The sequence below is a fragment of the Hemicordylus capensis genome, chromosome 3 (genome assembly GCF_027244095.1).
Source record: "Hemicordylus capensis ecotype Gifberg chromosome 3, rHemCap1.1.pri, whole genome shotgun sequence".
In the NCBI taxonomy this organism is placed as follows: Eukaryota; Metazoa; Chordata; class Lepidosauria; order Squamata; family Cordylidae; genus Hemicordylus; species Hemicordylus capensis.
The window spans coordinates 358,712,418-358,740,072 of record NC_069659.1 but is presented as its reverse complement, the minus strand read 5'-3'; the positions used below and the strand labels follow the sequence as shown (position 1 = coordinate 358,740,072).

Here is a 27,655-nt window from a genome sequence, read left to right as displayed (position 1 = left end):
AGAGCAGTGGTTCTCAACGTGTGGGTCCCCAGATGTTGCTGAACTACAACTCCCAGCATCCCTAGCCCCATTGGCCTTTGGTTGGGAATTATGGGAGTTGTAGTTCAGCAACATCTGGGGACCCACACGTTGAGAACCACTGCTTTAGAGGGTTTGGTACCTACAAACAGCAAGCTGCTCAGTCAAAGCAGCAAAAGCCACAACAATGACTTGAAGCATGTCGGGCTTGGAGGGCGTTTGTCTTACCTCGCTCCAGCCTGGGAAGATTCAACCTCAGACAACTGGGTTCTGCACCTGATCTATCACGGCTACGGGATAGAGTTTCACTCCTCTCCCCCCTGCCGCTTTATCCCCACTCCAAGGTCAAAAGCATTCTCAAAGCATTCACCAATGGTCCAGATGATCCAACACCTCCTGGACATCGGGGCAGTGGAGCCAGTGCCTCTGGCACAGGAGGGAGAGGGAGTTTAAAAAACAAACAAACAACCACACCTCTATCCTCTTTACGGTCCCAAAAAGAGACAGCTCAAGGAGAGCTGTTTTAGACTTAAAATTTTTGAACAGATGGGTCTGCAGAATTCATTTCCAGATGGAAAATCTGAGAGCAGTTTCAGAGGCACTCTTTCATCTGGATGTGCTAGCGTCCATAGATTTAAGGAAGGCCTACCTGCATCTTCCTATACACCCGGAAATCAGGGCAGTACCTTCGGTTTAAATATGCTGGAACGCATTTTCAATACAGCAGTCCCTCATGTCTTCACAAAGTTGTTGGCGCCGCTGGTGGCGCAACTTCGTCAGAAAGGGATTTGTCCGTTTGCCTATATAGACAATTTGTTGCTGCAAGTGAGATCTCTCCCATAGGCAGAATGGGACTTGGCCCTTACTATCGCAACACTCGAGAACCATGGTTTCATCATAAATGGAGAAAAGAGTCAATCGACACCATGCCACAGGCTGCGCCATTTGGGGGTAATCATAGTTACCTTAGTGGACCGCCTCTTGCTTCCACCGGACAAGTTACAGACTATCCAGACAGAGGTTCACCTGGTCTTAGCGAGTCCAAGAGTTCCTCTGGCTTCCTTGTCAAGACTGCTGAGCTTGATGGTGGCCGCACCGGACTCGGTTCCGTGGGCTTGACTTCATCTGCGTGACCTCCAATGGTTTCTCCTACCCCACCAGAAGGCAATCGCAAGGAAGTGTAGACTGCTTGTGAAGTTGCCACCAGATCTGCGTCATTCTCTCCACTGGTGGATCGACTCCAACAACCTGAATTGGGGAAAGACCTTCTTGGACCCACAGAGGTTCATCATAACAACAGACGCAAGCAACAGGGGCTGGGGAGCCCACTGCCTCAACCAGTCGGCGCAGCGGCTATGGAACAAGGAGGAGCGTTCTCACAACATAAGTTGGAGGAAACTCCACGCAATTCGCCTAGCACTACTAGCATTCCAAGAGATCATCTGAGGCACCAACATATTAGTAAAGACCGACAATACGACGGCAAAGGTGTATGTAAACAAGCGGGGGCGGGGACCAGGTCACTTCACCAGGAGGCTGTCCTTCTGCTGTCCTGGGCAGAGAGCAACCTCCCTTCCCTGATGGCACACCACATCATGGGAGAGCTGAACCTGGTTGAAGACTGGTTAAGCTGGGCTGACATCCAACCGGGGGAGTGGGCTCTAAATCCATCAGTTTCTCCCAGATAACAGAAAAGATGGGCATGCCCGAGGTAGACCTTTTCGCGGCTCCGAAGAATGCGCAATTACCAGCGTTTATGACTAGATTTCCATGCAGGGAGGCAATGGCAGTAGATGCCCTATCCAGTCCATGGCCAGACGCTCTCCTTTATGCGTATCCTCCGACACCTCTGTTGGCCAGAGTCCTGCAATGGGTGCATCTTCTGTGAGCAAGAGTACTCTGTGGCACCATTCTGGCCCAGGAGACCCTGGTTTCCAGAGCTCCTCCATCTGGCAGTGGAGCCACCTTAGGAGTTGCCTCAGGCCGCGGACCTGCTCCATCAGGGTCTAGTTTTACACCCAGATCCATGTTGGTTTTGGCTCACCGTTTGGAAACTGAGCAGCAAGTCCTGAGCCAACATGGCTACTCGGAGGGCGTTCTCAGCACTATGCTGGTGTCGCAAAGTCCATCGACAGAGAGAATTTATCAATATACATGGCGAGCACTCCTTTGCTGGATGTCACGCAACTCGGTTCCGAAGGGCACGGCTAGGTTATGTCATCTCCTGCTCTTCTTACAAGAAGAATTCGAGAAGGGACTACATCCGAATACCCTGAAACGGCAGGCGTCGTCGTTGGTGGAGTTGCTCTCAGCAGGAAAGGACAAGATATCTCAGTCACATACTCACCTGTGTAGGTTCTTACGAGGCGCCTCGCTGATGTCAACTCCAACAGTGCCCAGGTTCCCCTCTTGGGAACTACATACTGTCCTCAAGGCATTGCAAGCTCCCCCTTTTGAACCTTTGGCAGCTATTCCGATCAGGGTCTTATTGTTTGATTTGGCCTTTTTGGTGGCCATCACTTCTGCAAGGCTCATCTCGGAGCTGCAGGCGCTGTCTGTAAAACAAGTCATATTGTATATTTCAGAAAGAGGCTGTCAGGCTCATTCCGGACCCCTTCATGCAGCCAAAGGTGGCGTCCCCCTTCCACCTATCACAAGATGTGTTCCTACCTTCATTCTGCCCCAAACCCGTCCATCCTATGGAGCGGAAATGGCACAAGTTGGACCTTACGTGGTGTCTTAAGGTCTATATTAGATGCTCAGCCTCATTCAGATTGTCAGATGCTCTGTTTGTATTGTTCAACCCTCATTCCATGGGGGTCCTAGTATCATCGACCACTATTGCAACGTGGATTATAGCATGTATATTGATGGCCTACGAGAGTCAAAAGTTGAGGCCGCCAACACGTCTCTCTGCACATTCTACTAGAGCAGCTATGCTGGCCTTCGGCCAAAATAAACAAAGCAGCAGCAACGTTGGTGGCGTTTTCCAGTAATGCACCGGTTGAAGAGACCTGCAAGGCGGCCACCTGGGCGTCGCCTCCCACTTTCACCAAACATTACAAGATCGAGGATTTCGCGTCTGCCCGGGCAACCTTTGACAGACGGGTCTTGCAACAGGTTCTTCCTCGCTAGTAGACCAGAGTGCTCCCACCCGAGTTGGGCAGCTGTGGTATGTCCCATGAGATGTCCCTGGCCTCAGCAGCCGAGAGCTGAGCATTGGTTTCACTTACCGTGAAGGCTTCTTCTGGTTGCTGGGGCCAGGGACATCTCGGCCCACCCAGTTGTGGTTTTGCGCTCTGGTCTACTTCTGTTGAAATGGGGGAGACTGACATTTAGTTCTACAGTTGCTTGCTACACTCTGTGATTCTGGAATGTTCAAGCCTGTTTATTCTGACCTGCTATTTTCTACTATTTTGTATTGCCTTTGTCCTCTTACCTCTCCCGAAAGAACTGGGGCGGGGTTAACCCCTTCAGGCTTTAGTGGGCATGGCTTAGTTTTTTTAACTATTTACTTTCTGTCCTGCCTGGAGCTTCTGAGAGAGGATAACCCATGAGATGTCCCTGGCTCCAGCAACCAGAAGAAGCCTTCACGGTAAGTGAAACCAATGCTCTGTTTTTTAAAAAAACCCAAACCCAACATCTTGGGACTGTGCCCCGAGACTTCCTGGAAACAGGCCTCAGCTCTGGTGCCAGTCCTTGGTAAACCCAAGCAGGCTGCAGGGAGCCTGCCCGTGTGTAAGCCAGCCCCCTCGGTGACACACATTTGACCCCTGGGCAAAGAACCCTTTGAATTGCTGTGCCAGCGTTAAATCTGCCAGAATGTTTCCGGGCTCAGCGCCTCGTCTGTCAAGGACCATCTCTGCACCCCCCGAAAGCACACAGGCATCCTCTGACCTCACACCCCCAACGTGTTCCCACCCACCGCCAGCTCCATGGGCCGAGGGCCCTTGTTAACCCCAGTGCCGCTGCTATCGCCCGCTCCCCAAAGCCTTGCGGAACACACAGTTGCTGTGATCGGTTCCCCAGAGTCTTTTGACCAAATGCCCTCTGAGATGCCACCTTCCTGGCACTCATGGTTTGAGGATCTGTTGAGCACTCTGATCAATTAAAGTCTAGAAAGCGAAAAAGGCCCAGAAGGGAACAATCGGCTTCAGCACTTTGCCTTCTGTTTCTGAGACTCCAGGCCCTAAGAAGGCAAAGGAAAAGTGCAAGCACATTAAACAGGCAAGAAGGGGAGGTCTAAGTGGAGGGAAAAGAGTGCCCGTTCCTCCTCTGAAATCTCAGACCACGACTCACCAGACCCCAGAGGGCCTCTGCCCAGAACTCCTGTGCAACCCCAGTCGGGAATCCACAACACCCCCCAAACAAAACCCCACCAGCGTTGATCCCAGTTAACCCCTTAGACAAAGAGCCTGCCTGTTTGTTTGTTTAAAATAAAAAAAAGCAAAACAAAAAAATAAAAACAAGCAAAACAAAAATAAAAACAAGCAAAACAAAACAAATAGCAGAAAAAGTTAAAATATTACAACAATTTAAAATTTTAAAACAATGTTAAAACTATTAAAACAGTATTTAATTAAAAGCCTGGGTGAACAGATGCACTTTTAAAGATTTTTTTAAAAATTGTCAGAGATGAGGAGGCTCTTATTTCAGCAGGGAGCACATTCCAAAACTTTGGGGCAGCAGCAGAGAAGGCCCATCCCCGAGTTGCCGAGAGGTCCAGAAGGACCAACAGAGTCACACCCCCTCTTGTCAATTCCCAGTTGGAGATCATCCATCAGGCCGGCCAAGGCAGTCTCCACCCCATAGCCCGCCCGAAAGCCAGTCTGAAATGGGTCTAGATAATCAGTTTCCTCCAAGACCGCCAGCAGCTGAGAGGCCACTACCCTCTCAATTACTTTGCCCAGCCACAGAAGGTTGGAGACAGGCCTGTAATTACTCAACTCTGAGAGATCCAAGGCAGGCTTCTTCAGAAGTGGTCTAATAATTGCCTCTTTAAGACAAGGAGGCATCCTGTCCTCCCTCAGAGAAGCATTTATGATCTCTACCAGGTCTTCTACAACAACCTCCCCCCTGCCCGATAGTATAAGCCATTTTGGGCATGGGTCAAGAGAACAGGTTAGCAAGTGTAAAGTGATGCACACTGGGATGAAAACCCCCAACTTCAAGTATATGCTGATGGGATCCGAGCTGTCGGTGACTGACCAGGAGAGGGATCTTGGGGTCGTGGTGGACAGCTTGTTGGAAGTGTCGACTCAATGTGCGGCAGCTGTGAAAAAGGCCAATTCCATGCTAGGGATCATTAGGAAGGGGATTGGAAATAAAACAGCTAACATCATGCTCTTGTACAAATCTATGGTAAGGCCACATTTGGAGTACTGCGTGCACTTCTGGTCACCATACCTTAAGAAGGACATCATAGAACTTGAAAAGGTGCAGAAGAGGACAACCCAGATGATCAGGGGCCTAGAGCACCTTTCTTATGAGGCAAGACTACAACACCTGGGGCTTTTTAGTTTAGAAAAAAGACGACTGCGGGGAGACATGATAGAGGTCTATAAAATCATGCATGGTGTGGAGAAAGTGGAGAGAGAGAAATTCATGGGAGGATCAGGAGTCATCCCATGAACAATGCATAATCTACTTGTGGAATTCTCTGCCACAAGATGTGGTGTTGGATGTGGTGTTGGATGGCTTTAAGAGGGGTTTGGATAACGTCATGGAGGAGAGGTCCATCAACGGCTACTGGTCGGAGGGCTGTGGGCCACCTCCAGCCTCAAAGGCAGGATGCCTCTGAGTACCAGTTGAGGGGGGAGTAATGGCAGGAGAGAGGGCACACCCTCAACTCCTGCCTGTGGCTTCCAGCAGCATCTGGTGGGCCACTGTGCGAAACAGGATGCTGGACTAGATGGGCATTCTTGGGCCTGATCCAGCAGGGCTGTTCTTATGGAAACAGGACTTCTCTTCATTTGCCAGCCTTCCAGAATCCCACGGAGGAGACCTCCTCCCTTAAACTTGCCAAAGAACAGAACTGCAGCCACAAGAGCCCAGGGAGAAGGAAGGCCCCAGAATGGCCTGGCTCCCTCCTGATCCCGGGGGTCACCTCAGAAGCCACCTGGCACCCCTGGACTGCTGGGGCGGGGTTTGGGATGCCCTCCTTCCTCCACCACCACCACCACTGCTGCCTCTTCTGCTGGTACCAGAGGGAATCTGGGCAGGCTGGGGAGAGAGCAGTGGACTTGCTGCTGCTACTGAAATATTGCCGGGGTGGGGGGGGGGAGGCGGCTTGTTGCAGTCTGCTCCAGCCAAGCCCCACGTTCAAGGAAAGTGGGGATGCAGAGCCCTGTTGTTGCCCTGCAGACTCCTTGGCAGGAGGCCCTGGTGCTGTTGAAGCCGCAGAAGTGCCGGCCAGGCTGGGGGCAAGAACCAAGTGTCCCTGAGCTCTGCAGGCAGTGCGATGAAGGGCCTTGATCCATCTGGCTGGAGTAGACCTGCACCCCGACTTTCCCCCCAGAGGCGGAGGGAGTCAAAGGGGTGGCTGGGCTTCCCAAGGCAACAGTGCATCTGAGGTGTGTGTGTACTCATGGAGCTTGGATCACTCCCGCTCTCTGGAGTGAGTGGGATTGGGGCAGGGGAAAGAGGGAGGGAGGAGAACCTCCTTGGACCTGCGGGCGGAAGGAAGGAATCCACCCTTGGAAGAAAATGGAGCATTGGTTCATTGATCGTGAAGGCTTCTTCTTGCTGCTAGCATCCAAGGGTGTCCGTCTCCTTGAGTGGGTTAGGGTTCTCCACGTGGCTCTCTAAGGCAGGACTATGGAAATTAGTTAGAGTCCTTAATTGGTGGAGAAACATGGCCCCATTCAGTTTTTTTAGGCCAAGAAAGCGAAGAGTACTTTGAAGAAGAAGGAACACCACCAAATTAGGTGCAAAAAACCTCCCAAGGGTGGGTCGAGACACCCTTGGATGCAGCAGCAAGAAGCAGCCCTCACAGTAAGTGAACCAATGCTCCATTCTCTGCTGCTGACATCCAAGGGCGTCTCTTGAGTGGGGACATAACAGAGTCCTCAGCCCAACTTGGGGGGGGGGCACCCCCGCCTAGTCCGAAGGAAGGACCTGCTGGAGTACTCGCCTCCCAAACGCTGCTTGAGCAGAGGCGAAGGTATCCAGTGGGTACTGCCTGGTGAAGGTCGAGGGGGCCCTCCAGGTAGCCTGGGACTGGAGCATCCGCAGACAACACTGCCGAGGTGGCGGTCAACCTGGTTGAATGGGCCAACACTTTCGTGGGGGCCTGAAGATTCTGAGTGTCATATGCCAGGGCTAGGCACGCCTTGAGCCACCGAGCTATAGTGGCGGAGGTCACGGCCTGACCCATGTTTTGAGGCAAAAAGGGAATGAGCAACAACTCCGTAGTCCGGATGTGTTTTGTGCGTTTCATGTAGGTCTTCAGACACCTACAGATATCCAGCTTGTGCCAAGCTTTTTTGGATGTATCAGTTTTACACAAAAGATGGTAAGACAACATCCTGTGCTGTTTAGTCTCCAGGCGGCTAGCTGTAACCAGCCTGGATCTGGATGGTGCACTGGGCCCTGCTGGAGTAGGTCTGCCGTGACTGGAAGTATCAGGGGTTCTGCTGCTGACAGGTTTCGGATTTCTGAAAACCAGGGCCTTCCATGCCAGAAGGGGGCTACTAGTATGGCCTGGGCTCTGAGGAGCTTCACCCATCGCAGAAAGCGGGCAAGGAGTGGAGTCGGTAGGAAGGCGTAGAGGAGATCCGCCAGCCATGGAGCCGCCAGAGCACCCACCGCTTCTGCCAGCGGGCAGGGGGACTGGGTGGAGAATCGTGGTCCTTGAGCGTTTGCTGGAGTTGTGAACAGATCCACGGAAGGGTGGCCAAAGAGGACCCTGAAGGCCTTCAGGCTCCATTCTCCGGGGAGAATGTCCTTCCTGCAGAGCCAGCCCACCACTGTGTTCCAGTCCCCCTGCAGGTGGTGGGCTGTTACAGAGGCCACTTGTTGTTCGGCCCACTGGAACAGAAGATCCACTTCTGCCTGCAGAGACTTTGACCTGGTTCCCCACTGGCGGTTGACGTGCGCTTTTGCCATGGTGTTGTCCATGCGGATCAGTACATGTTGGTTTTGGAATATGTGGTAGAATGCCAGGAGTGCCAATTGGATCGCTCAGCGCTCCAGCCAGTTGACGTTGTGTTGCTTTTCATTGGCTGCCCACTTCCCTTGAGCCAACTCGTGGAGGTGGTGGGCGCCCCACTTGTGCTTGTCATGGTGACAGTGACTCATGGAGGATCCAGGAACTCCTTCCCCATAGAGAGGTGTGGCGGTATAATCCACCATCTCAGACATTGTAGCCCTTGGGGTGGAAGGCTCACCTGTTCGATGGATTTCATGGCAATCTCCAGGTGATGGAGTAGCAGGAACCACTGTAAGGGCCACAGGTGGAAACGCACCCAAGGTGCCAATTCCAAGGCCACCACCATCAGTCCCAGGATGCTGGAGAGGGGGAGCAATGACAAGGACTTCTGTACTAAGGCCTGATAGACTTCCGTCTCCATGGTGGCTCTGCACTCTGGTGGTAAGAAGAGCTTGTTCTGTATTGTGACTATCACGACACCCAAGTGTAGCAGCTGGTGTGCAGAATGTAACTGGCTTTTCTCCCTGTTGACCAGGAACCCATGGTTCTGGAGGACCTGTAGCATGGTGTTGAGGTCCCTCTGGGTGGACTGGACCAACACACCATCCAGGGAAGCAAAAATCCTGACCCCCTAGGAGTCAGAGATGTGCTATGACTGGTACCAGGGCTTTTCTGAATACGCGAAGGGCTGAGGAGAGGCCGAAAGGTAGCGCCCTGCATTGGTAGTGTGTTTTGGCGCAGAGAAAATGCAGCAGAGGGCAACTGTTTTGGTGCCTAGGACAAGCCTCCTTCAGGTCTATGGAGGACAGGAAGTCCCAACCATGTAAGGCCTCTGCAATTAACCTGAGTGATCCCATGTGGAACCTCCTCTTTTTTACAAAGCGGTTGAGGTATTTTAAGTCCAGAACCGCCTGCAGGGAACCGTACTTTTGGGGCATGGTGAAGATGATGGAATAGATGCCCGCTCCCTGTTGGTCCGCTGGCACCAGTTCTATTGCCCTGGTCGCTAGGAGGTGCTGGATCACCTCCTGGAGACCCGTGTTTGGAAGGTAGGCGGGAGGCTGAGCTGGGCAGAAAGCGGTGAGGTGGGTTTTTGGTCAATCCTGTGCAGTAGCCCCACTTTACGATGTTGGGTACCCAGCGATCTGAGGTGATGCCCTCTCAAGCGTGTCAGTGAGAGGAGAGGCGACCACCCAGCGGCTGCCCACTCGACACAGGATTGCTGCTTTGGCCTTTTTGCCCTGGGCGGCGAAAGAGGCCCTGTTTCCAAACCCTTGTTTTGAAGGTCTGGATCTGCTGGGACCTGAAACCCTGCTCCTTGCCTGTAACTACAGGTCAGAGACTGGTTGGACTCACAATCACTTCCCACCTTCACAGGGCTGAAGGGCCTATTAGGATAGTCCGCCTGAGAAGTTTATTGGATCCAGTAGGATTCCAAGAAGCCCTGGAGGGATTTAGTGTTGGCTCTGCCAGTGATCCTGTTGATGCTCTGGTGGAGAACTGGAACAGCAAGCTCACCAGGGCAGTAGACATGATTGTTCCTAAGCATCTTCTCCGACCCACTTCAAAATTGGCCCCTTGGTATACCGAAGAACTACAGGGGCTGAAGCAACAAGGAAGACAACTGGAGCGCAAGTGGAGAAAGACTCGACTCAAATCCGACAGATTGCAACATAGAGCACATTTGAAGATCTAGGCTCTGGCAATATATACAGCGAAGAAGTGCTTTTCTGCCCGTATTGCATCTGCAAGTTCATGTCCGGCAGAGTTGTTCAGGGTTCTGAGAGGGCTAGTATTTGTCCCTCCTCCCTTGAATCAGAATCTGGAACCAACGGAACCTGCTGTGACATGTTCAATGAAATATTTGTGGGGGAAATCTCTCGTATCCGGGCAGACTCAGGCTCAGTCCCTACAATTACTTCAGTAATTGTGGAGGTGTCCAGTGACTCCTCTTGTGTGGTTAGGCTGGATCAGTTCCAGTTTGTGACTCCTGAGGACGTGGATGAGCTGCTTGGAGTGGTGCGGCCTATCACATAAGAACATCCCTGCTGGATCAGGCCCAAGGCTGTCACCACGTCCTGTGGCAGAGAGTTCCACAAGTGGATCACGCATTGTGTGAAAAAGTACTTCCATATGTTGGTCCTAGACCTCCTGGCAATCAATTTCATGGAGTGACCCCTGGTTCTAGTGTTGTGTGAGGGGGAAAAGAATTTCTCTCTCTCCAATTTTCACATTGAGTCGACACTTTCACTTTCATTGAGTCGACACTTTCAACACGCTGTCCACCACAACCCCAAGATCCCTCTCCTGGTCAGTCACCGACAGCTCAGATCCTATCAGCATATACTTGAAGTTAGGGGTTTTCGTCCCAATGTGCATCAATTTACACTTGCCAACACTGAACTGCATTTGCCATTTTGGCAAAGCGAGGGGGTGGAGGAGGACTCCCCCACGCCGCTGGGTGTCCGGCCTGCACAGGAAGCGCGGGTGGGTTGCCCTCTTTGCCAAGGCCCCCGGCCAAGGGTCTGCCCTTTGCTGGCGGCCATCGTTGTCACACACAGAGTGCTTGATAAGCTGCACACCCGTGGTATTAATCTCAGTACAGAGACTCAGTCTGGGATTCTCAGATCTTGTATAATTAGAGTATATAACCCGAACCTACGATCTATTATAGTATACAGTTTTCTAAAAGGAGCAATAAGGTTCCTGGAGGGGCGGGGGAATGTTAACTCTTGTTTTTATTTCTATATATGTGCTACAACAGTGACTATTGCAAACTGCCCAGACCTATTAGATGAGGCAGTATAAAAATCTAAAGTCAACAAATGTTTGCTTGAATTTATACCCTCACCATCCCTTTCAAAATGTGTTTCTTTGACCAGTGCTCAGACATTCACTGCAAGTTTAGAGGTTTTGCTGAAGTGAACCAGCCGCACTTCCTGTTTCCACAGGATATTCCTATTAAGTTGTCCCACGAAAGCCTTGAGGAGCTCCAGCCGACCAAATACCATTTTGCCATGAATGGGAAGTCGTTTGCCGTGATCCAGGAGCATTTTCAGGATCTTGTCCCAAAGGTCTGTAGTGGTGAGAGAGCAGCCGCCTCCGCCTCCACCTCCTGCGTGGCAGGCGGGAGAAACTGCCTGAAGGGGAGCCCCCCTCCCCCTCCCTCTGCCCCCCCGTGCTGGAAATAGGGGCCGGCGGGGGGGGGATGGTTTGTCCTTGAAAGGCAGTGCGGACCCCCTGGCTGAGCAGCGGTGGCAGCCACAGGGGTTCCTTGTGGTTTGTCCTGGCACGTGTGTCCAAGCACGCCCCATCAGCATTTGAAAACAGCAGCGTCCTGGGTGCGAATCACATTATCGTGAGCGGCTCCCGTGATGGCTGGTCCTCCCCCAGCCCTGCAATAAAAGTTGAATGCAAACATGCATTTTGAAATACACGTTGCAAAAGATAAACGGGTTGAATGTCGAAACGACTTAGAAGGTGAGGCTCCTGCTGGGTCAGGAGCCTCTTCCCCTCCCGCTCCTGGCCGGCCAGATGCCTCCAGGAAGCCAGCCGGCAGGCAGGGCACGGGGATGAGAGCCCTCCCCAGCACCTGGAGGGCCGGGCCGGGGGGCTCTGTGCACGAGGGCTGTCGGGGCAGCCAGGTTGCTGCCTTTTGCACTCGCGGGAGTCTTTCGAGCGCAGCCCCACGCAAGGCAGCACGTGGTTGAGTGAGCCCCACGTGGCTAAGGGGTGCACGCGAGGAGAGGCGGCCACGCTGCCTGGAGCAGCCACGTAAACACCCCCAGCCATGGCAGGCAGCTGGCGGTCCGGGGCAGGGCTGGGTCCTCCAGCCAGTGTTCTTTGGGGGGGGGCAGGGAAGTGGGCATCCCTGCCCAGAGCAGGCTGCGTCTCCCTGTGCTCAGATGACAGGTGAGACGGAGCTGGCTGCAACCTAGCTCTCCAGACGCCCCCCTCCCCCAGTGCTTTGTGTCGCTCTTGACTCACATGGGGGCAAGAAGGAGCCCAGAGACCGGGGCGGGGGAACGACACCGGAACATCATCTGGACTGGGACCAGAACTAGTCCAAGACTGACCTCCCTCCCCTGACTGCCTCTGCTGGGGGTGGGGAACGGAACCACGGAAGGTCAGCCCTGCTGCCTCAGGCTCCTGTTTGCCACAGTGGCCCGCCACTGAGAAGCCCACTGGCCCGGGGGAGGGCACGCCCTCTCTCCTGCTGTTGCTCCCCTCTAGGAGCTCTCTCTTGAGGTGGGGTGACCAGAGCGGTGTCCCCAAGCATGGACCTTGCCCAAGGCCCTTCTGCATTAACTTGAGCTTGTGTGCTGGAGGAAAGGGGTGAAGGGTGGGACTCCGCGCTGCCAGGATGCGTCCCCACTGCTCTGCGTGTCGCCCTCTTCCATCCGTGGTGGCAGAGAGACCCTCTCTTTCTTTCCCAGCTGGTGCTCCACGGCACGGTGTTTGCTCGCATGGCGCCCGACCAGAAGACCCAGCTGGTGGAGGCCCTGCAGGACGTTGAGTGAGTGGCCCCCCTGCCCCCCCCCCGTGAGGACACTGCCGTAGCCCTGCTCTGGCCCGGCCAACTCTTGTTCTGAGGTTGAGGTGGGAAGCGGGGGCTGCTGACGGGGGCGGGGGGGGGAGGCTCCGGCCCAGTGACGGCCGCTCCTCTCCTCAGAAGGAGGCTCCTCTCCTCCCAGCAGCCTGCCAGGGAACAGCGTGGACTAGCTGACGTGTCCTGGAGGTGGGTGGGCTGCAGCTGCTGAGCGGGGCCCTGGCAGGCCTGCCTCTGCTCTGAGGGGAAGGGCGGGGGGCATCCAGCAAGACCCCCAGGTGCCCCTTTGCTTGGCAAAATGGAGGCCCCCACCATGGAATGAGCAGAATGGAAGGGGTGAGACTTCTCTGCTGCAGGGACTTCCCTGGCCTCTCTGGATGGTGGCAGCCTTCTGCATGCCCCATGGCTAGAATTCCCGGGGGGGGGGGGAGATGGTGAGGTTGAAGAAGGTCCAGATTCCTGCTTCCTGCTTGGAGCTGCCTGCTGGCACAGTTGGCGGGTGCAGGAATTACCCCGCCCTGGGAAGGGCCGAGCTGGAACGTAGCAGTGGGTCAGCTTGCCTTCTTTGGCTCTGGCTGTCTGCCAGCCCCACACATTCTGGGCCTTTTGCAGCCTGGAGTGCCCCCTCCCTCCGCAGCCGCCGTCCCCATCGGAAAGAGCTCTGCGTGTGCCTCGCTGGGATTTGGGCAGGAATGGTGGGGCTGCGCCTTGCCTGACCCCACGCCGGGTCCTCGTGACAAGCCTCGCTGTGCTCTTCTTTGAGCTGGGGAGCTTGCCCTGCAGCCCAGCCCAGCCGGCCCCCCCGCTGCTTGGGCCCGGCTCTTGGGGGCTGCTCTGAGAGCCCCGGAGGCTGCCCCAGGCTGGCCCAGCTCAATCAGCGCTGCTTTGTCTCTTGGCAGTTACTACGTGGGCATGTGTGGCGACGGGGCCAACGACTGTGGGGTGAGTAGGGTCCTCGCTCTGCTGCTGCCCTGCCCTGCCCAGCTTGCGCGTCCTGGCAGGGGAACTCAGCCCCCTTCTCCCCCCCCCTCGCTTCCCCCCTGTGGTCTGGCAGGCACTGAAGCGGGCCCACGGCGGCATCTCCCTGTCGGAACTGGAGGCTTCGGTGGCTTCGCCCTTCACCTCCAAGACGCCCAGCATCTCCTGCGTGCCCAGCCTCATCAGGTAAAGGGGCCCCCAGGGGCTGGAGCTTCCCCGTCCGGTTCTGCTGACCTGCCTTGCACAGCCTGCCCCGTCTTGCCTGCTGTGCGGGAGCCCAGGGGCAAGGCCCTGCGGGGAGGAACCGGGCCGGATTTTCTCTTCTGCCGCTCCCCCTTGGCAGAAAACAACCCCCCTCCCCACAGTAGAGTGGAAACGCAGTCTGGGCGCAGGGCGGAGACAATGGACCAAGCTTCGGTTTTTTTAAAAAATGCAACACAAAAGTTTACTTTGGAAAAACATATCGTCAGTTTAGGGCTTCTCTGCACAGCACAAACTTACCAAATGAAACCGCTTCCCTCTGAGCGTAAAGGAGAAACTAAATGGTTGGGGAAACACCCCCAAGGGGGGAACTCTTCGCTACTGGTCCCTAATACAGAGTCCTCAGCAGTTACCTTCCTTGGCCAGCAACCCGGCTTGTCCTTGGTCCCCGGGACAGACTTGGGCTTCAGTCCAGCCTGCTCCTGCTGTGACGTCCAGCCCTTCCCAGAGCGCCCCCCCCGCCTCCCTCTGTCAGTGACCCTTGCTGTCGCCACAGCCCTGCGTCTGGGCGAGCTGGCCGTCTTCAGCGGGACTCGGCCCCTTGCCTTGGACTGGACTCCGCTCCGGCTTCCTCCACATGCGGCTTCTTGACTTCCCTGCTTGTCCTCCTCTCTCCTTCTGCCGGCACACACGCCAGCAGGCTCTCCCCACTGACTTCCAAGACTGAACTCCGCTGTGCTGAAAGCAGCCCCCTTTTACACCCACATGGTTCCAATGGTGCTTTTTAAACAATCCAGTCCATAGAACACAAAGTTCTCTCCATTTCCCCAAAAATTCTTCCTCCCTCCAGAACCAAACTGTCAATCTGTTCTTTCTCAATGTGAGACTGAAAAACAGCAGGCACGAACGCTTGGCCCTGCCAGTTTTTGCATGCATAGGGATTTGCAAGCATATCGACACGGAAATCCTGTTTATAATAAGGAAGAGGTTTGTGCATATTAATACAATTTGCAATTCATTTCTAATGCCAGGGCTTATTTTACAGACACCAAGAGGGTGTGGAGCCTGGGGTTTCTGTGGGTCCAGGCCTCATTCCTCCACACCCTGCGTTTGAGGAGGGCCAGCAGAGAGGGGGCACAGGGGCAGGGCGCCCTTGTGTCCCCACTGAGCAAACCCAAAGGCGGTGCAAAGTTGTGAGCCCGGCCCCAGAGCCTCCCAGCTGCAGCTCTGTGGCGCTGGATCCGGCTTGCCGGGAGGATTGCTCCTTTCACGGCTGTAACGCCTCTTCCAAAGCTAAGCCTGCCTCTGGTTTCACCAGGTGCTGCTCACCATGTGTCTAGGCTTAGCTTTGCCACCTTAAGGGCTAGAAACGTGCTCCAAGTTAATTTAAAGCTGGGATTCTTAGATACCTGGAATCCATGCAGCCCTGCCGACAACTATATTCTTGCAAATATAAGGTTTAGCTCTTTAATTGCATCACACGGAGAGTGACCTTCAGCCGTGGCTGGGTGAACCTTTAAAGGATAGTTCACTTGAACACTGGGAAAGTACGGTCTTTTCTGATGCAGGATAGGCTTGTCTGCTGGTCCTCCAGGACAGCTGGAACACAGGAAGCTGCCCCCTACCGAGTCAGACCCTTGGTCCATCTGGCCCAGTCTTGTCTACCCAGGCTGGCAGCAGCGGCTTCTCCCAGGCTGCAGGCAGGCGTCTCTCTCAGCCCCGTCTTGGAGGTGCTGCCAGGGAGGGAACTGGGGACCTTCTGCTCTTCCCTCCGCTCAGGGGAAGATCCTTCCAATGCTCAAGCATGTAGTCTCCCATTCAAATGCAAGCCAGGGCGGACCCTGCTCAGCAAAGGGGACCAGTCATGCAGCCTGCCACAAGCGCGGCTCAGTAGATCTCCCCCCCGCCCCCCTCCAGGTGAAATTCCTTGTTGTCCATGAAAGCGCCCGGAAGTCTTTTGCTCGCTGACCTGGGGCTTGCTTTGTTTTCACAGGGAAGGCCGCGCGGCCTTAATCACTTCCTTCTGTGTCTTCAAATTCATGGCCTTATACAGTATTATCCAGTATGTCAGCGTCACCCTGCTGTACTCGGTGAGTAGCGCGGGGCTTCCGGGGCGGGTAGACCGGGCCTCCGACGGCCGGAGGCCCGGTCTACCTCCATAGCAGCCGGTGGCCTCCGGAGGCCCGGTCTCCCTCCCTAGCCTTCTGGGGCGGGTAGACCGGGCCTCCGAGGGGCCGGCGGGGAGCCTCGGCAGCAGCCTGGAGCCGCCTCCGTTGCTCTCGCCCCCTGGCGGGGAGGGGGAGGGGGGCAGGCCCCGGCCAGAGTGGGGCTCAGCCCAGCACCCCGGCCAGCAGGCGGGAAGTGGGCAGCCCCCGGCAAAGTCTCCCTGTTGGCTTCTTTGCAGATCCAGAGCAATTTGGGAGACTTCCAGTTCCTCTTCATTGACCTCACCATCATCCTGGTGGTGGTCTTCACCAGTGAGTGTGCGCCCCGCCCCCATGGGGCGCCCCCCAACCCGTCCCTTGGCCTTGGGGAGGGCTCTGCCGTGCCCGCGGCTCGCCCCCCTCCCCGCTCCCCACACACGGGCAGGGCTGCGTGTCCCTGGGCTCTGTCGTGCAAGCACCGAGTCGCGCCTCCTCTGCCCAGTCCGCCTGCCCGGGGCACTGGCAGCCCCTGCAGCTAGGCCTGGGGAGTGCGGCGTGGGAGTGTGCCCCCCTTGCCAGCCCGCCTTGGGGATGGGCAGCCCAGGGCTGGGCCTGAGGCTGCTCTGCCTCCTGATGGCCGCCCCCCCTCCCTCCCTCCCCCCCCCCCTCTGCAGTGAGCCTGAACCCCGCCTGGACCGCGCTGGTGGCGCAGAGGCCGCCCTCCGGGCTCATCTCGGCACCGCTCCTCTGCTCGGTGCTCTCCCAGATCCTCATCTGCCTGGGCTTCCAGACCCTGGGGTTTCTGTGGGTCAGGCAGCAGCCGTGGTATGAGGTCTGGACCCCCCACTCGGAGTAAGTCGCCGGAGAACCTCGCACCTCGTGGGGCTCCTCGGCAGGGGGGCTTCTGAGCCCGGCCAGCGCCTTGCCTCGGGGGGCGGGAGGGGGGCGCCCTCCCTGCCGGGCCCCTCTGGTGTGCGGCGCTGGGTCGGCCTGGCTCCTTCTGCCCGGACGGGTGGGGGACGGGCTGGCTTTGTGTGCCTGCGTCTGGCGGAGAGAGAGGACTCACCGCTGGAGTTTCGAGCCGGCGGGGTGGCCAAAGGTGGGGGAGTTCAAAGGGCCCCCCCGCCCCCCCCTGCCAGTTTGTGGTGTGGCTCTGCTCCCCCCGAAGGGAGGAGGAGGAGGCTTCAAGGGCTGGAACGGCCGCCTGCTTCCGGAGCCTCCGCAGTGCAGCCAGAAGCAGGCCCCGTTCTCTGTGCTCTGGGGGGAGCGGGGTGGCCCCGGGGGGGTCTGAAGGGCAGAGACAGGCTCCCGTCTGGCTCTGCTGGGGCTTGCCAGCTGCGCTTCTTGTCCCTCGGGCGGAGAGGCAGGCTTTGCAGACCGCTTTGGCCCAGTTCGTGGACCCACTGGCAGTGGTGGCGATTCCCGGTCTGAGCTGCCGGCCGCCCCTGCCCCCCCCCCCCGTGCGTGACTCTTCCGGCCAGCGGCGGGGTCTCGGCTGGGCTCCTTCAGTCGCCCTCTTGCCTCCCGCAGGGCCTGCAGTGGGTCGCGAGGCGCCAACGCTTCGCCGGCCGCCAACGGGAGCCTCCCCAGCGCCGACGAGCACAACATCCGCAACTACGAGAACACCACGCTCTTCTTCCTCTCCTGCTTCCAGTACCTCATTGTGGCGGTGGCCTTCTCCAAGGGGAAGCCCTTCCGGCAGCCCTGCTACAGGAACTGTACGTCCTCGGGGGGCGCAGGGCGGGGCTGCCGGCTGGGCATGCCTTGCCACAGGCCTCCGCGGGCTTCCTTGCTGCCCTATGCCCTGCCCCTCCCCTCGGAGGGAGGGAGTTGGGGCCTCCAGGAGGCTTTGGCAGGAGCTTTTCCTGCTCCTTCCAGTCCTGCCACAGCGGCTGCTCTGCCTCCAGAGGGGCAAACTCTGCCCAAAGGAGCGCACCCCCCCCCGCAGACCGCAGGTGTGGGCTGGTGGCAGCGGCAGCAGCATGGGCTTGCAGTGGGCCGGGCGTGTGCCCCATGAGCCCGCCCTGCGTCCGAGGCCCTGGCGGGGAAATGCCTGCCTGCCCTCGGGCCTTCTGCGGAGAGGAGCTTCAGCCCGGCTTCTCCCCCCCCCCCCCCCCGCAGACCTGTTTGTGACCTCGGTGACGGTCCTTTGTGCCTTCATGCTCTCCATCATGCTGCATCCGACGGCGTCCATTGACTGGTCCCTCGAGGTGAGACTCCACAGACTCCCGCCTGCCCCCTTGCAGGTCTTCTCTCCCGGGGCGGGGGGGGGGGCAGCGGTCCCTAGCAGTGGGTGCCCCTGAGTCCTGCAAGGACCATGAGGAGGCAGCTCTCGGCCTCCCTTGTGGGCCCAGAGAGGCTGCCCTCTTCCTCTTGGGGTCCCCTTCCTCTCAGCCGTGGTCTCCCCAGAGGAAGGTCGTGAGGACACTGAGGGCCGCGGGGAAGAAGGGGGAGCCCTCCGGGCGTGGGGGCCTGGGGGGTGGAGGGTCTCGTGAGGAAAAGGGCCTCCTGCAGGAGAGACCCGGAGCGCAGCGGCTCTTCTCTGGAGCCTGCACGGCTCTCCCGCGGCCCTCCAGGCAGAGGCTGGAGCGGAGCGGCGAGGAGCTGCTGGGCTGCTGAGGAAGTGGGAAAGGGCAGCGGGGAGTCGGGTCCTGCTGCCCCAGCCCTGCCTCTAGGGTGCTCCGGGCAGCCTGCGTGAGATGCCTGCAGAGGGAGGTGGGGGGGGGCTGTGGGTGCCGTGCCAGGGAGTGGGCGCTTGGCCAGCGGGGGGGGGGGGGCTTCCAGGCACTCCCCCCCCCGCTCCCCTCTGAGCTTCAGCTCCTCCTGGTCTGGCCGGGGAGTTCCAGGGCTCTGCTCTGGCTGGGCGTCTTGAGGTTCGGGGCCTCCTCCGTGGCTTCTTGCACGGCTTTCCTCCAGTCTTGAAAGGAGCGCCGGGGAGACCCTCCCGGTGTGGGGCTTCTTTAGAGCTCTTGCTTGCAGGGCTGCTGGGCCTGGGCCCCTCCCTCCCTCCAGGCCGGCCACCTGCACACCTGCCTGGTGCCTCTGTTCAGCAGTAGGTGGCCCCATGGCTACGGGACCCTTGAGAGGCAGCGCCCCCCCCCAGCCTGGAAGGAGACCGGATCTGAGCTCTACAGAGCCCCCCCGCCCCCCCGCCCCCCCCCGTGGCTGCATGGTTTTGGAGGGAGGGCAGGGCGGAGCCCTTCTTGCAGGTTCTTGCACGGGCTTGCTCTCTGGCGTCACTGCAGCAGACGGGCAGACACGCCTGTCCAGAGCCTGGGTGCGAGGGGGTTCCTGCGAGGGTCGGGCCGAGGGGGGCTTGGGGGCCTCGCTCCGCCCCGTTGGCTCGGGAGGAGTGGCCGCCGCTTGTGGGACTGAGCCGGCCTGGCCCTTCCGCGGGGGAGGCGCAGCCCGTCCACAGGCGTCTGAGCGGGCTGGGTCTTCTCTCTCGCAGCTGGTGTGCGTGCCTCCCCCCTGGCGGCTCACCATCCTCCTCGTGGTCGTCCTCAACGCCTTGGTCTCTGTGCTGGTGGAGGTGAGTCGCTTGGGGCTCCAGCGGACAGCCGCCTTGGGGGCAGTGAGGCGTGCCGGGGGGGGGGGGCGGTGTGGGGCAGAGTCGCCGGGGCTGGGGGTTGGCAGTGCGGCACAAGCCTCGTGCTGCCGCTGGGAAGCCAGGTGCTGTCCCCTGACCAAACGACGGACCCTGAGCCCGCCCGGAGCGTTTCCTCCGTTTTCACTGCCCGCCTGGTTCATTCTGGTGTTGCGATGCAGGGCCGTGAACCTGACCACTTGCTGTTTTACTCAGCTCAGCCCACTTCCTCTGTCCCCGACTTCCAAGATGTCAGCAGTCATGGCCCCCATTTTCCAGGCTTGAGGGCTAGAGACTTGGGCTGCTGCTTTGCAGATGCCAGTGGAGCTCCTCCGGGATCTGAATCCGCTTCCCGCTCTGGCCCCACAAAATGCTAGCAGACGCGCAGCCCTGGCTGGCCACAGCTGGCTCGGATTGGAGGCCCCCCCTGCGCCTCACCCCCCCCCCACTCCAGTCTAGAGTCACGTGCACCAGCAGATGCACAGGCCAGAGGGCAGAAGCCTTGCGTGGGTTGCTGTTTTGCCCGTCGTCGTCGTTGCTGCTGCAGCAGTTCAGCACAGCTAGCAGACAATATCTGGCGGATCAGATTTCACACCATCCAGACGTGTTTTGCTGCCGCCTGCTGGCCAGGAATGCTTGAGGGTCTGTGGAGCGACCGACCGGCTCCCGCTTGGACTGGAGAGGAGCTTCTGCCTGCTCTTCGCTCCTTCCCCAGGGGGGCTTGTGTGCCAGCATCCACCCGGCCCCCTTTCCCCTCTGAAAGCAGGCCGTGGGGCGCAGAATGCCGCACGCAGCCTCCTGCCCGGCTTTGCTGTTGTTTGTGAGCTGCTCACTAACCCCGAATGATGCCTGGTCTTCTTGATTCTCCCTGCTGCCTGCAACCTGCCACAGAATGTCCTCCTTGACATGGTCCTTTGGAAAGTTGTCTTCAATCGAGACAAGCCCGGGGGAAACCGCCCAGCCTCCTCCTCCTCTTCTTCCTCCTCCTCCTCCTCCTCCCACCCGCCACAGGTTGGAACTCTGTCCTTTACGGTTCAAGCATGCCGCCCTCACTCTGGTGGCCTGCCCTGCAAGGCTGGTGTGTGGGGGCGGGTTGCCACCCACACGCCTCCCACTAGCCTCTCGAGGCCCCGCTCGGGGTCTTGTGGGCATCCTTGAAAAGGGGCTGCGACTCTCTTCTTGGGATGCCCCGGAAGACCTGGGCCTCTGATGGTAAAACTTGGGGGGCTGGGAGTGGGGTGGGGGAGCTGCCGGGATCATCTTGGGTCCTGCCCTTCCAAAAGGAAGCCTATCTGTCGGTCATGGCAACCCTGTGGGGCAGGCTAGGCCGGCTGTGTGTGTGCAGGACTGGCCGCGGGACACCCTGTGGGGCACGGATTGTCCTGACCACTGCACCACCCTGCCGGCCAGGCCCCTGGCCAGCCCCTGCCTGCAGCTTCCCTCTGGGGCTCCGGGCCTGCCCAGCTCTGGGCTCCCTCCGTTTCTGAAAGGCCCCCTCGGACGGGCGTCTGGTGCCTCTGCGCAGGAGCAGGCCCGCTGGGTGTGGCCACAGGCAGGAGGGACGGAGCAGCCGAGAGCTCGGCAGGCAGGCGGGCAGCGGCCCCTCCCTCCCCCCCCGCCGCCCGTGGCTCCCCCGGGCCTGGTGGCATCGGTCCCAGCAGCCCACTGAGCAGGATCCCTGCGCTGCGCCCCAGGAGGTGCGGCTCCCTCTGCTTGCCGGCCTCCTCTCTTTCCTGCACTGCCATTCTTCAGGGTAGCCGTGCAGCTCTACCTGCTGAATGACCCGCCTGCCGGCAGCACAGGAGAGAGGGGGCGCCCCCCCAGCGGCCTCCTTGGCGCCCCCCGCTCGTCAGGAGGAGCCGCGCCTGCGGCGGAGTCGCCCGCGTGCTTCCCACCCCTCTCTCTGCCTTTCCCCAGGAGGCGCTGGACGGCTGGCGCGGGCGCCCCCGCCCCACCCTGCTTGGCTGTCGGAAGAAGCCCCCCCAAGCCAAGTATGTGCACTTGGCCCAGGAGCTGCTGGTGGACCCCGAGTGGCCCCCCAAGCCCAGCACCACCACGGAAGCCAAAGCGGGCCCCCCCCACGGCAACGGCGCCTGCCAGATCGTCACCCTCACGTAGCAGCGGGCGGCCTGGCCCGTGGGGAGCGTGGCCATTCCAGGCTGCCGGCCTGGGCCCACCGCTCCGCCGCTCTCCGGGGCCGGGGGGAGAAGAGCCCGCCGGGCAGAGGGGGCTCCTGTGTGGGGCTCCTCCTCCTCCTCCTCCGTCCCACGGGCTGCCCTCCCGAGTGCCCCGAGACGCCCCCTGTGGAGCCTTGTGGGGGGGGCAGCCCAGGCCTGTGCTCCGCTGGACCCGCCCGCACAGCCGCCTCCCGCCGGCTCTCCACCCCCAGCGCGCCCGGCTCTCTGGATCTCTTCGCCCCGACTCTTACCCGCCCGGCCCTCCGGGGCAGTGATTGGGACCTCACCCACGAAAGCTCTCCCGGCGGTTGCCTCCTTGGGGCTGTGGGCAGCCCTTCCGTGGCTTGAGGACGTCTTCGGAAGGAACCGGCTGTGCCTGCCGTGGGACGTGGACAAATACAAGACCTGCAGCAACCGGGGGGGGGGAGGGGGAGGAGCAAATGGGGGTACTGAGAAGCCGGGGGGGGGCACTCCTTGGAACACCCACGCTCTGTCTGTCTCCCCCCCCGCCCCCCACGTGTGAAACTGTTTCAGGCCCCATGCTGCGCACACACAGCTCGGAGAGGCGGGGGTGGGCTCTGTCGTCAAGGCGAGGTGGGGGCTGCGCTAGGCCTTGGGCCCCACTCCCTGGGGCGGTGGCCTCTCTTGGGCCCCACAGAGCTGGGCTGCCTTTCTTCTGCCACATGATACCTCACCAGCAGGACCGCAGCCCCCCCCCTTCCACGGTGGGAGTCTGGGCTGGGCCCCCGCCCTCCCCGGCGGGCTCCTCCCAGGGACCTTTCTGCCCGGGCAATGCTGCTGCCCCTGGCTGGGCCAGGGCTGCAGGGCAGGGCTCCTCCGGGCCCGCTGGTGCTTCCTCCCCCAGGCCACGCTTCCCCCATGGTGCTAAGTGCTTCACGGGGCTGTTGGGTGGGGGGCACACCCATTGGGGTCTTGCCATATTGTAGATCCATAGGAAGGAGGAGGAGGAGGTCACGAAGCTATGCATCCTGGGACCTGGGCACTGTGACTTGCAACCACCTCATGGAAGAGCGTGTGGGTGTGTGTGTGTGGGGGGGGGAAACATGTCTTTCAAGCAGGAGCGACTCATCCTGAGGAACCGGAGGGGGGGGCTGGGGGCGCCAAAAGTGGCCCGGCTGCTTCTGCTTCCCGGAGCTCCTTCCTTGGCTCCTTTCTCCTGCTCTGCCCTGCCCAGCCCCTGTGTTGAGAGCCACGCTGTGTGTATCTCTACCTGATGAATGCCAGCCTGCATGCAGGGTGGGGTGGGGGAGAGGAGCAAACAGAGCTCTGAGAAGCAGAGCCAGCTGTGTGTCTTCTGCATCCCCCCCCCCGCCTGACTCCTGCTGCTTGTGCCACCCCACCCCCCGACTTCCAGGAAGCCGAAATTGGAGAGCCGAGGTCCCCGGATCTGGGGGGCTAAAAGCCTGTAACCGTCTGGAGGAGGGAGGGGAGTGGTTGGGGCTGGGGCCAGGTGTGCATCTGAGGGTGTTGCTTTGCATTAACTCTTCACCTCCAGGGCCTTCCCCAAAATTTGGACAGAGGGGGGGCTGGCCATCTGGGCTCCTCTGCGGGACATTCTTGAAAGGCAAGTGGAGATGGCCTCTGGACCACTCAGCCAGTTTCTCCGTTGATGATTGATTGATTTGTATTAAAAACAAAACACCACCAAGCCACCCATCCTCTCTGTGAAACTTTCCTTCAAAGTTTGTGAGTTCAGGTCAGGGATTCTCAGACTTGGGTCCTCGGGTGTTATTGGACTTCAACTCCCATAATCCCCAGCCTCAGTGGCCGCTGGTTGGGGATTATGGGAGTTGAAGTCCAATAACACCTGAGGACCCAAGTTTGAGAATCACTGGTTCAGGTGAGCAGAACGATTTCATGGGCTCTGGAGAGTTCCTGGTTTTCCTCTTCGGCTGTAAAGTCTGGATTTGGAGTTCCTTCTTAAATTATTTGAGTGTTATGCGGACCTAAAATCAGAATGTCTTTTTGGCATGTTGGGATTGTAAATACGGCCAATTGAATATTTTATTATTTTTATTATTATTATTTATGAACATACCTAAAGGACTGGCTTGCCTGAGAAGAGGGCAAGTGGGTTAAGTGATACGTGATTCTTTTTAAAAAGCTGTTTTAAAATAAATCGCCAGATCTTTTAAATGATATATCCCTCAGGGTTATTTTTAAAGGTTTCTTCTTCTTCTTCCTCTGCCTGTCTCAGATGATTAGTGAGTGATCGCTGTGAGATTGTTGTGCATCCCGTGTCTGTCTGTCTTGGCAAGGAGGAGAGCACATGTCCTTCTCTCCCTGTGAGGAGCCTGTTCGGGGAAACCCAGGCCACAGTTTCTGCTGCACACGTTGTGACTCCGCACTCTTCTGGAGATGGGGACATGGTCCAACTTCAGTGGCAATTAGGACGATAAAGCTCGGAATCCAGACAGCAGCACACAAGGATGCCCTCTGATAATCTTATTGCCATCTGCTGGCAACCTGTAGCCATCTGGGAATAGGCTCTGCTTTCCCCCCAAGAGCAAACAAGAGGAGCTTGAAAAGGCACCGTGTATTTGCAGATTCCTGCAGATCGCCAGCAGATGGCACGAAGAAGAATATTACGCTGCGTCTTTCTAGGTCCTATGGGTTGCTTGTTGCTGTAATTTGCCCTGGTTGGGATGTCTCCCTGCCTGGAAGAGCCTCTGCTGGATGGGACAGTGTGCGGGGAGACCTCCCTCCCTCCCTTTTGCAGCTGTGGAAAGCCGAGGTTTCTCCTTCAGGGTCGAGTTGATGTGGGGAGGAGACTCTCTCTTTGGCATATTAGAGCACTAAAATTCTACTGTAAAAAAATGCTGCATTTAATGCTTGACTAGAAGGTGACAACGGCCACTGCTAAACAAAGATGTTGATTTCTTTTGTAATTTTGAAACTGAAAAAAATTGCACTTGGGGTTGGTTTTTATTTTTATTTTTAATTTTTAAATTTATGTTCTCTAGTGGGGAGTGCTTATGAAGACTGCTGACCAGAGCACTCTTAACTGGATGTGGTTAATCTACTGTAGTATTATGTCCTGTATGTACAGTATTCCTATTAAAGAGATGACAAACTTTTCCCTTTTATGCTGCAAGTCGTGTTTTATGTCAATGCATTCCTTGGTCATCACAGGTCATGGCCTTTTTAGAAGAGCTCCATGGTTTTATCCCTTAGAATTTCAAATGCTAAAATTAGGTTTTTGGTCGTGGATGAGAAGGATCCCAAATGGCTCAGATATATTTGTCTTGTGTCATTTCATGTGTCAGGTGTTTAAAAAACCAGGTCCCAGTACCGATCCCTGCGGGGCCAGGGTGGAGGGCGCCGGACGACATCTGGTGTGGGGATCTCCCATCTGTTGCCTGGCGCCTGATCGCACTATCCGTGGGAGGAGAGGAACTTTCACTTCCCTCACTGATGTGCTCTGACCCTAACCCGGAAACTGCTTGCTCATCTGCCTGTCGTCAGCATGGCTCCTGCTGCACCCGTCTGGAAGGTGTATGGGAAGAACTCTTTCCCCTGAAGTCCAAGCAGCTCGGAGAATTCTGGTCTGTTCATCTAGCACAATGTAGGCCTTCACTTGCTTCTCCAGCTCTTGCTTGGAGAAAGCTCTTAACGAGGCAGATCTTGGCCCTTCTGGGGCACGCTCCGCTGCCGCACACCTTTGCGCATGGAGAATGTGGTGGCTCCTCTCCTGCCCTAGAGGACGATCCAGGGCAGGGGGTGGGTTCGTGCTTGGGAATAAGAAGCCCAAGAAGAAGAACCCCCAACTGCTCCACTTGCTCTCCAGAATTCCCGAGGTTGCATTTGACCCAGGCAGCCCCCCCCCCTTCTTATCTCCTGCAGGCTCTGGACCCTGGAGTGACTCCACTCTGTCCTTTTCCTATGGTTACGGGCAGTGGCCATTTTTAACACACCGCCTTGCACCCCTACAGACTAAGGGGGTTTGGGCCATTTTTTGCAATTTTGGGCATCCCCTCCCCTTTAATTTTAGGGGGTTTTGTGATCATGGTTCCGCTAAGCCCGTTCATCTCTGTGACTGGCTATGCTGGTCAAAGACCGAAATGAAGGCTAGGCTATGAATGGGAAACCCCAGGAAGGGTCCTGCAGCAAGATCCCTCTCGGTCTCAGAGAATGCCGCTGACCGAGAACAGGAGCACCCTTTCGAAGAGTCTGGTCTTCCCGCGGCAACAGCCTCCTTTGCCCGGCTTGGCTATTCACGGCCACCTGGCTAGCCAGGGACCCTTAAGCGCGTTCTCCAGTCCGGCTCCCCCACCTTCATGTGCATTTACACCAGAGAATCTAAACTCTTGCTAATAAAAGAGTCCCCTTTACAAGCAAGCCGGCGGGGGAGGGGGGGAGACCCTGCCTGCCTGCCAGCCAATGTTCCCTCTTAACAGGGATTCCCCGGAGTTGCTGACTACGACTCTCAGCATCCCCAGCTGCAATAGCCTTTGCTTGGGGATTATGGGAGTTGTAGTCAACCACATCTGGGAATCTCTGTTAGAAGGAACACTGCTGACTCCCTACGAAGAAATCCTTGTAGGGGCTGGGGCAGGCGAGAGGGCACCTGTAACCTGAGGGTGGGGCGGCATGCCCCCCCCGGACCAGGACCAGCACCCCCCTCGTAAGACCCCCTCTCAGCACTGCCCTTTTCATGAGCTCACTCAGTTCAGGGAGGAGGTGAGGACACACTGTGTGTGTGAGACATACAGCAACGGACGCTTACAGAAGCTAACCTGGGACAGTCTTCCACTTTGGCTTGGGGGAACAGAGTCGGCACCCCAAAGAAAGCCATTTTGGAGAGGGGGTGTCAGTGTATGGGGGCAGGGGAGGATGTGGCCTGGCCTCTCCGTTCCCTTCAGGTCGAATGAAGGCAAACCAGCGGCTGCTGCTGCTGATGATGATGGTGTGCAGATAAAGCCTGCAGATCAAAACCACATTTGCAAAACATGCAGGTTTGCACAGATTGTGTGGAATTGCGTCATAGATTCAAAGTAAAATCTGGGCTGCATTAAGAGGGCCATCTTAATAGTCATCCTAACTAAGCACAAGACTTTAAATCCCCCGTGATTTATGGTCCTGCCATTTTGGCTCTCTTCAAAGAGTCTCAACATGGTTTGAAAGTATATAGGAACAGAAATAAGAAGAGCGTGTGCATCATGTACGACTGGTGTGTATAACGGGACATCACCACAGTGGAAGGTGGTTTTGGGGAGAGCCTAGGAGTGCTTTGGGGGCAGGAGAGAGTCTGCCGAACCTCCAAGTCCAGGTCTGTGGCTGGAATTGCTCTGGTGCTGCTTCCGGCAGGTGGGGAGAGGAGCCCTTTTTCGCCTCCCGTGCTGCTGGGCGTGTGTGACCTTTCCAGGCCTGAGCAAGGAGGCTCAGCCAGGGCAGCAGCTGTGAGGAGACTGATGTGGATGGGGCGCGTTCCTGGGTCCGCTCAGCCCATCAGTCAGACACAAGGATGGGGAATTATTCATTGAGGCTTTATTGTTCTGCAGTCAGCAATAGGTAATCAATAGGCTCACGCTCTCAAACCGATTACAGTTTGGTAACTTACAGGTGCATCTTACATTTATACAAACCATCTAAATGGTTGACACAGTATGGTGGTCCAAGTATCTAGTACACATGCGAATGATTCATTTTTCATCTGGTGATTACTCCTTATTTGGTTATATCCTTTTTTCTGGCCTGGGAAGCTTGGCTGTCTTAGCAAGTTCCATAGATACAATTTAGCTGGAGAGAGATAATGGCGTTAATCATGAGAGGCAGTGATGTCCCTGAGTTTGGGCTAGGTTACTTCAAGTTAAAATAAGGTTTTCTAGGCAA

General features: G+C 57.5%; 1 protein-coding gene across 6 annotated transcripts in view; it reads left to right on the top strand.

The window, feature by feature from the left end:
• Window positions 1–24,907, top strand: part of ATP13A3 (ATPase 13A3) — a 76,794-nt gene extending 51,887 nt beyond the window's left edge. For 5 of the 6 annotated variants that reach the window (XM_053312258.1, XM_053312260.1, XM_053312259.1 and 2 more), the window contains 12 exons: window positions 11,119–11,241; window positions 12,604–12,683; window positions 13,616–13,658; window positions 13,771–13,880; window positions 15,889–15,985; window positions 16,300–16,372; window positions 16,714–16,891; window positions 17,570–17,757; window positions 18,161–18,249; window positions 19,491–19,571; window positions 20,517–20,636; window positions 21,543–24,907. In XM_053312258.1, the coding sequence (XP_053168233.1) occupies window positions 11,119–11,241; window positions 12,604–12,683; window positions 13,616–13,658; window positions 13,771–13,880; window positions 15,889–15,985; window positions 16,300–16,372; window positions 16,714–16,891; window positions 17,570–17,757; window positions 18,161–18,249; window positions 19,491–19,571; window positions 20,517–20,636; window positions 21,543–21,743 (1,383 nt within the window). In that variant the 3' untranslated portion in view covers window positions 21,744–24,907. The remainder of the gene's footprint in view (window positions 1–11,118; window positions 11,242–12,603; window positions 12,684–13,615; window positions 13,659–13,770; window positions 13,881–15,888; window positions 15,986–16,299; window positions 16,373–16,713; window positions 16,892–17,569; window positions 17,758–18,160; window positions 18,250–19,490; window positions 19,572–20,516; window positions 20,637–21,542) is intronic. The other variant, XM_053312261.1, reaches the window with a different exon arrangement.
• Window positions 24,908–27,655: the final 2,748 nt, after the last annotated feature.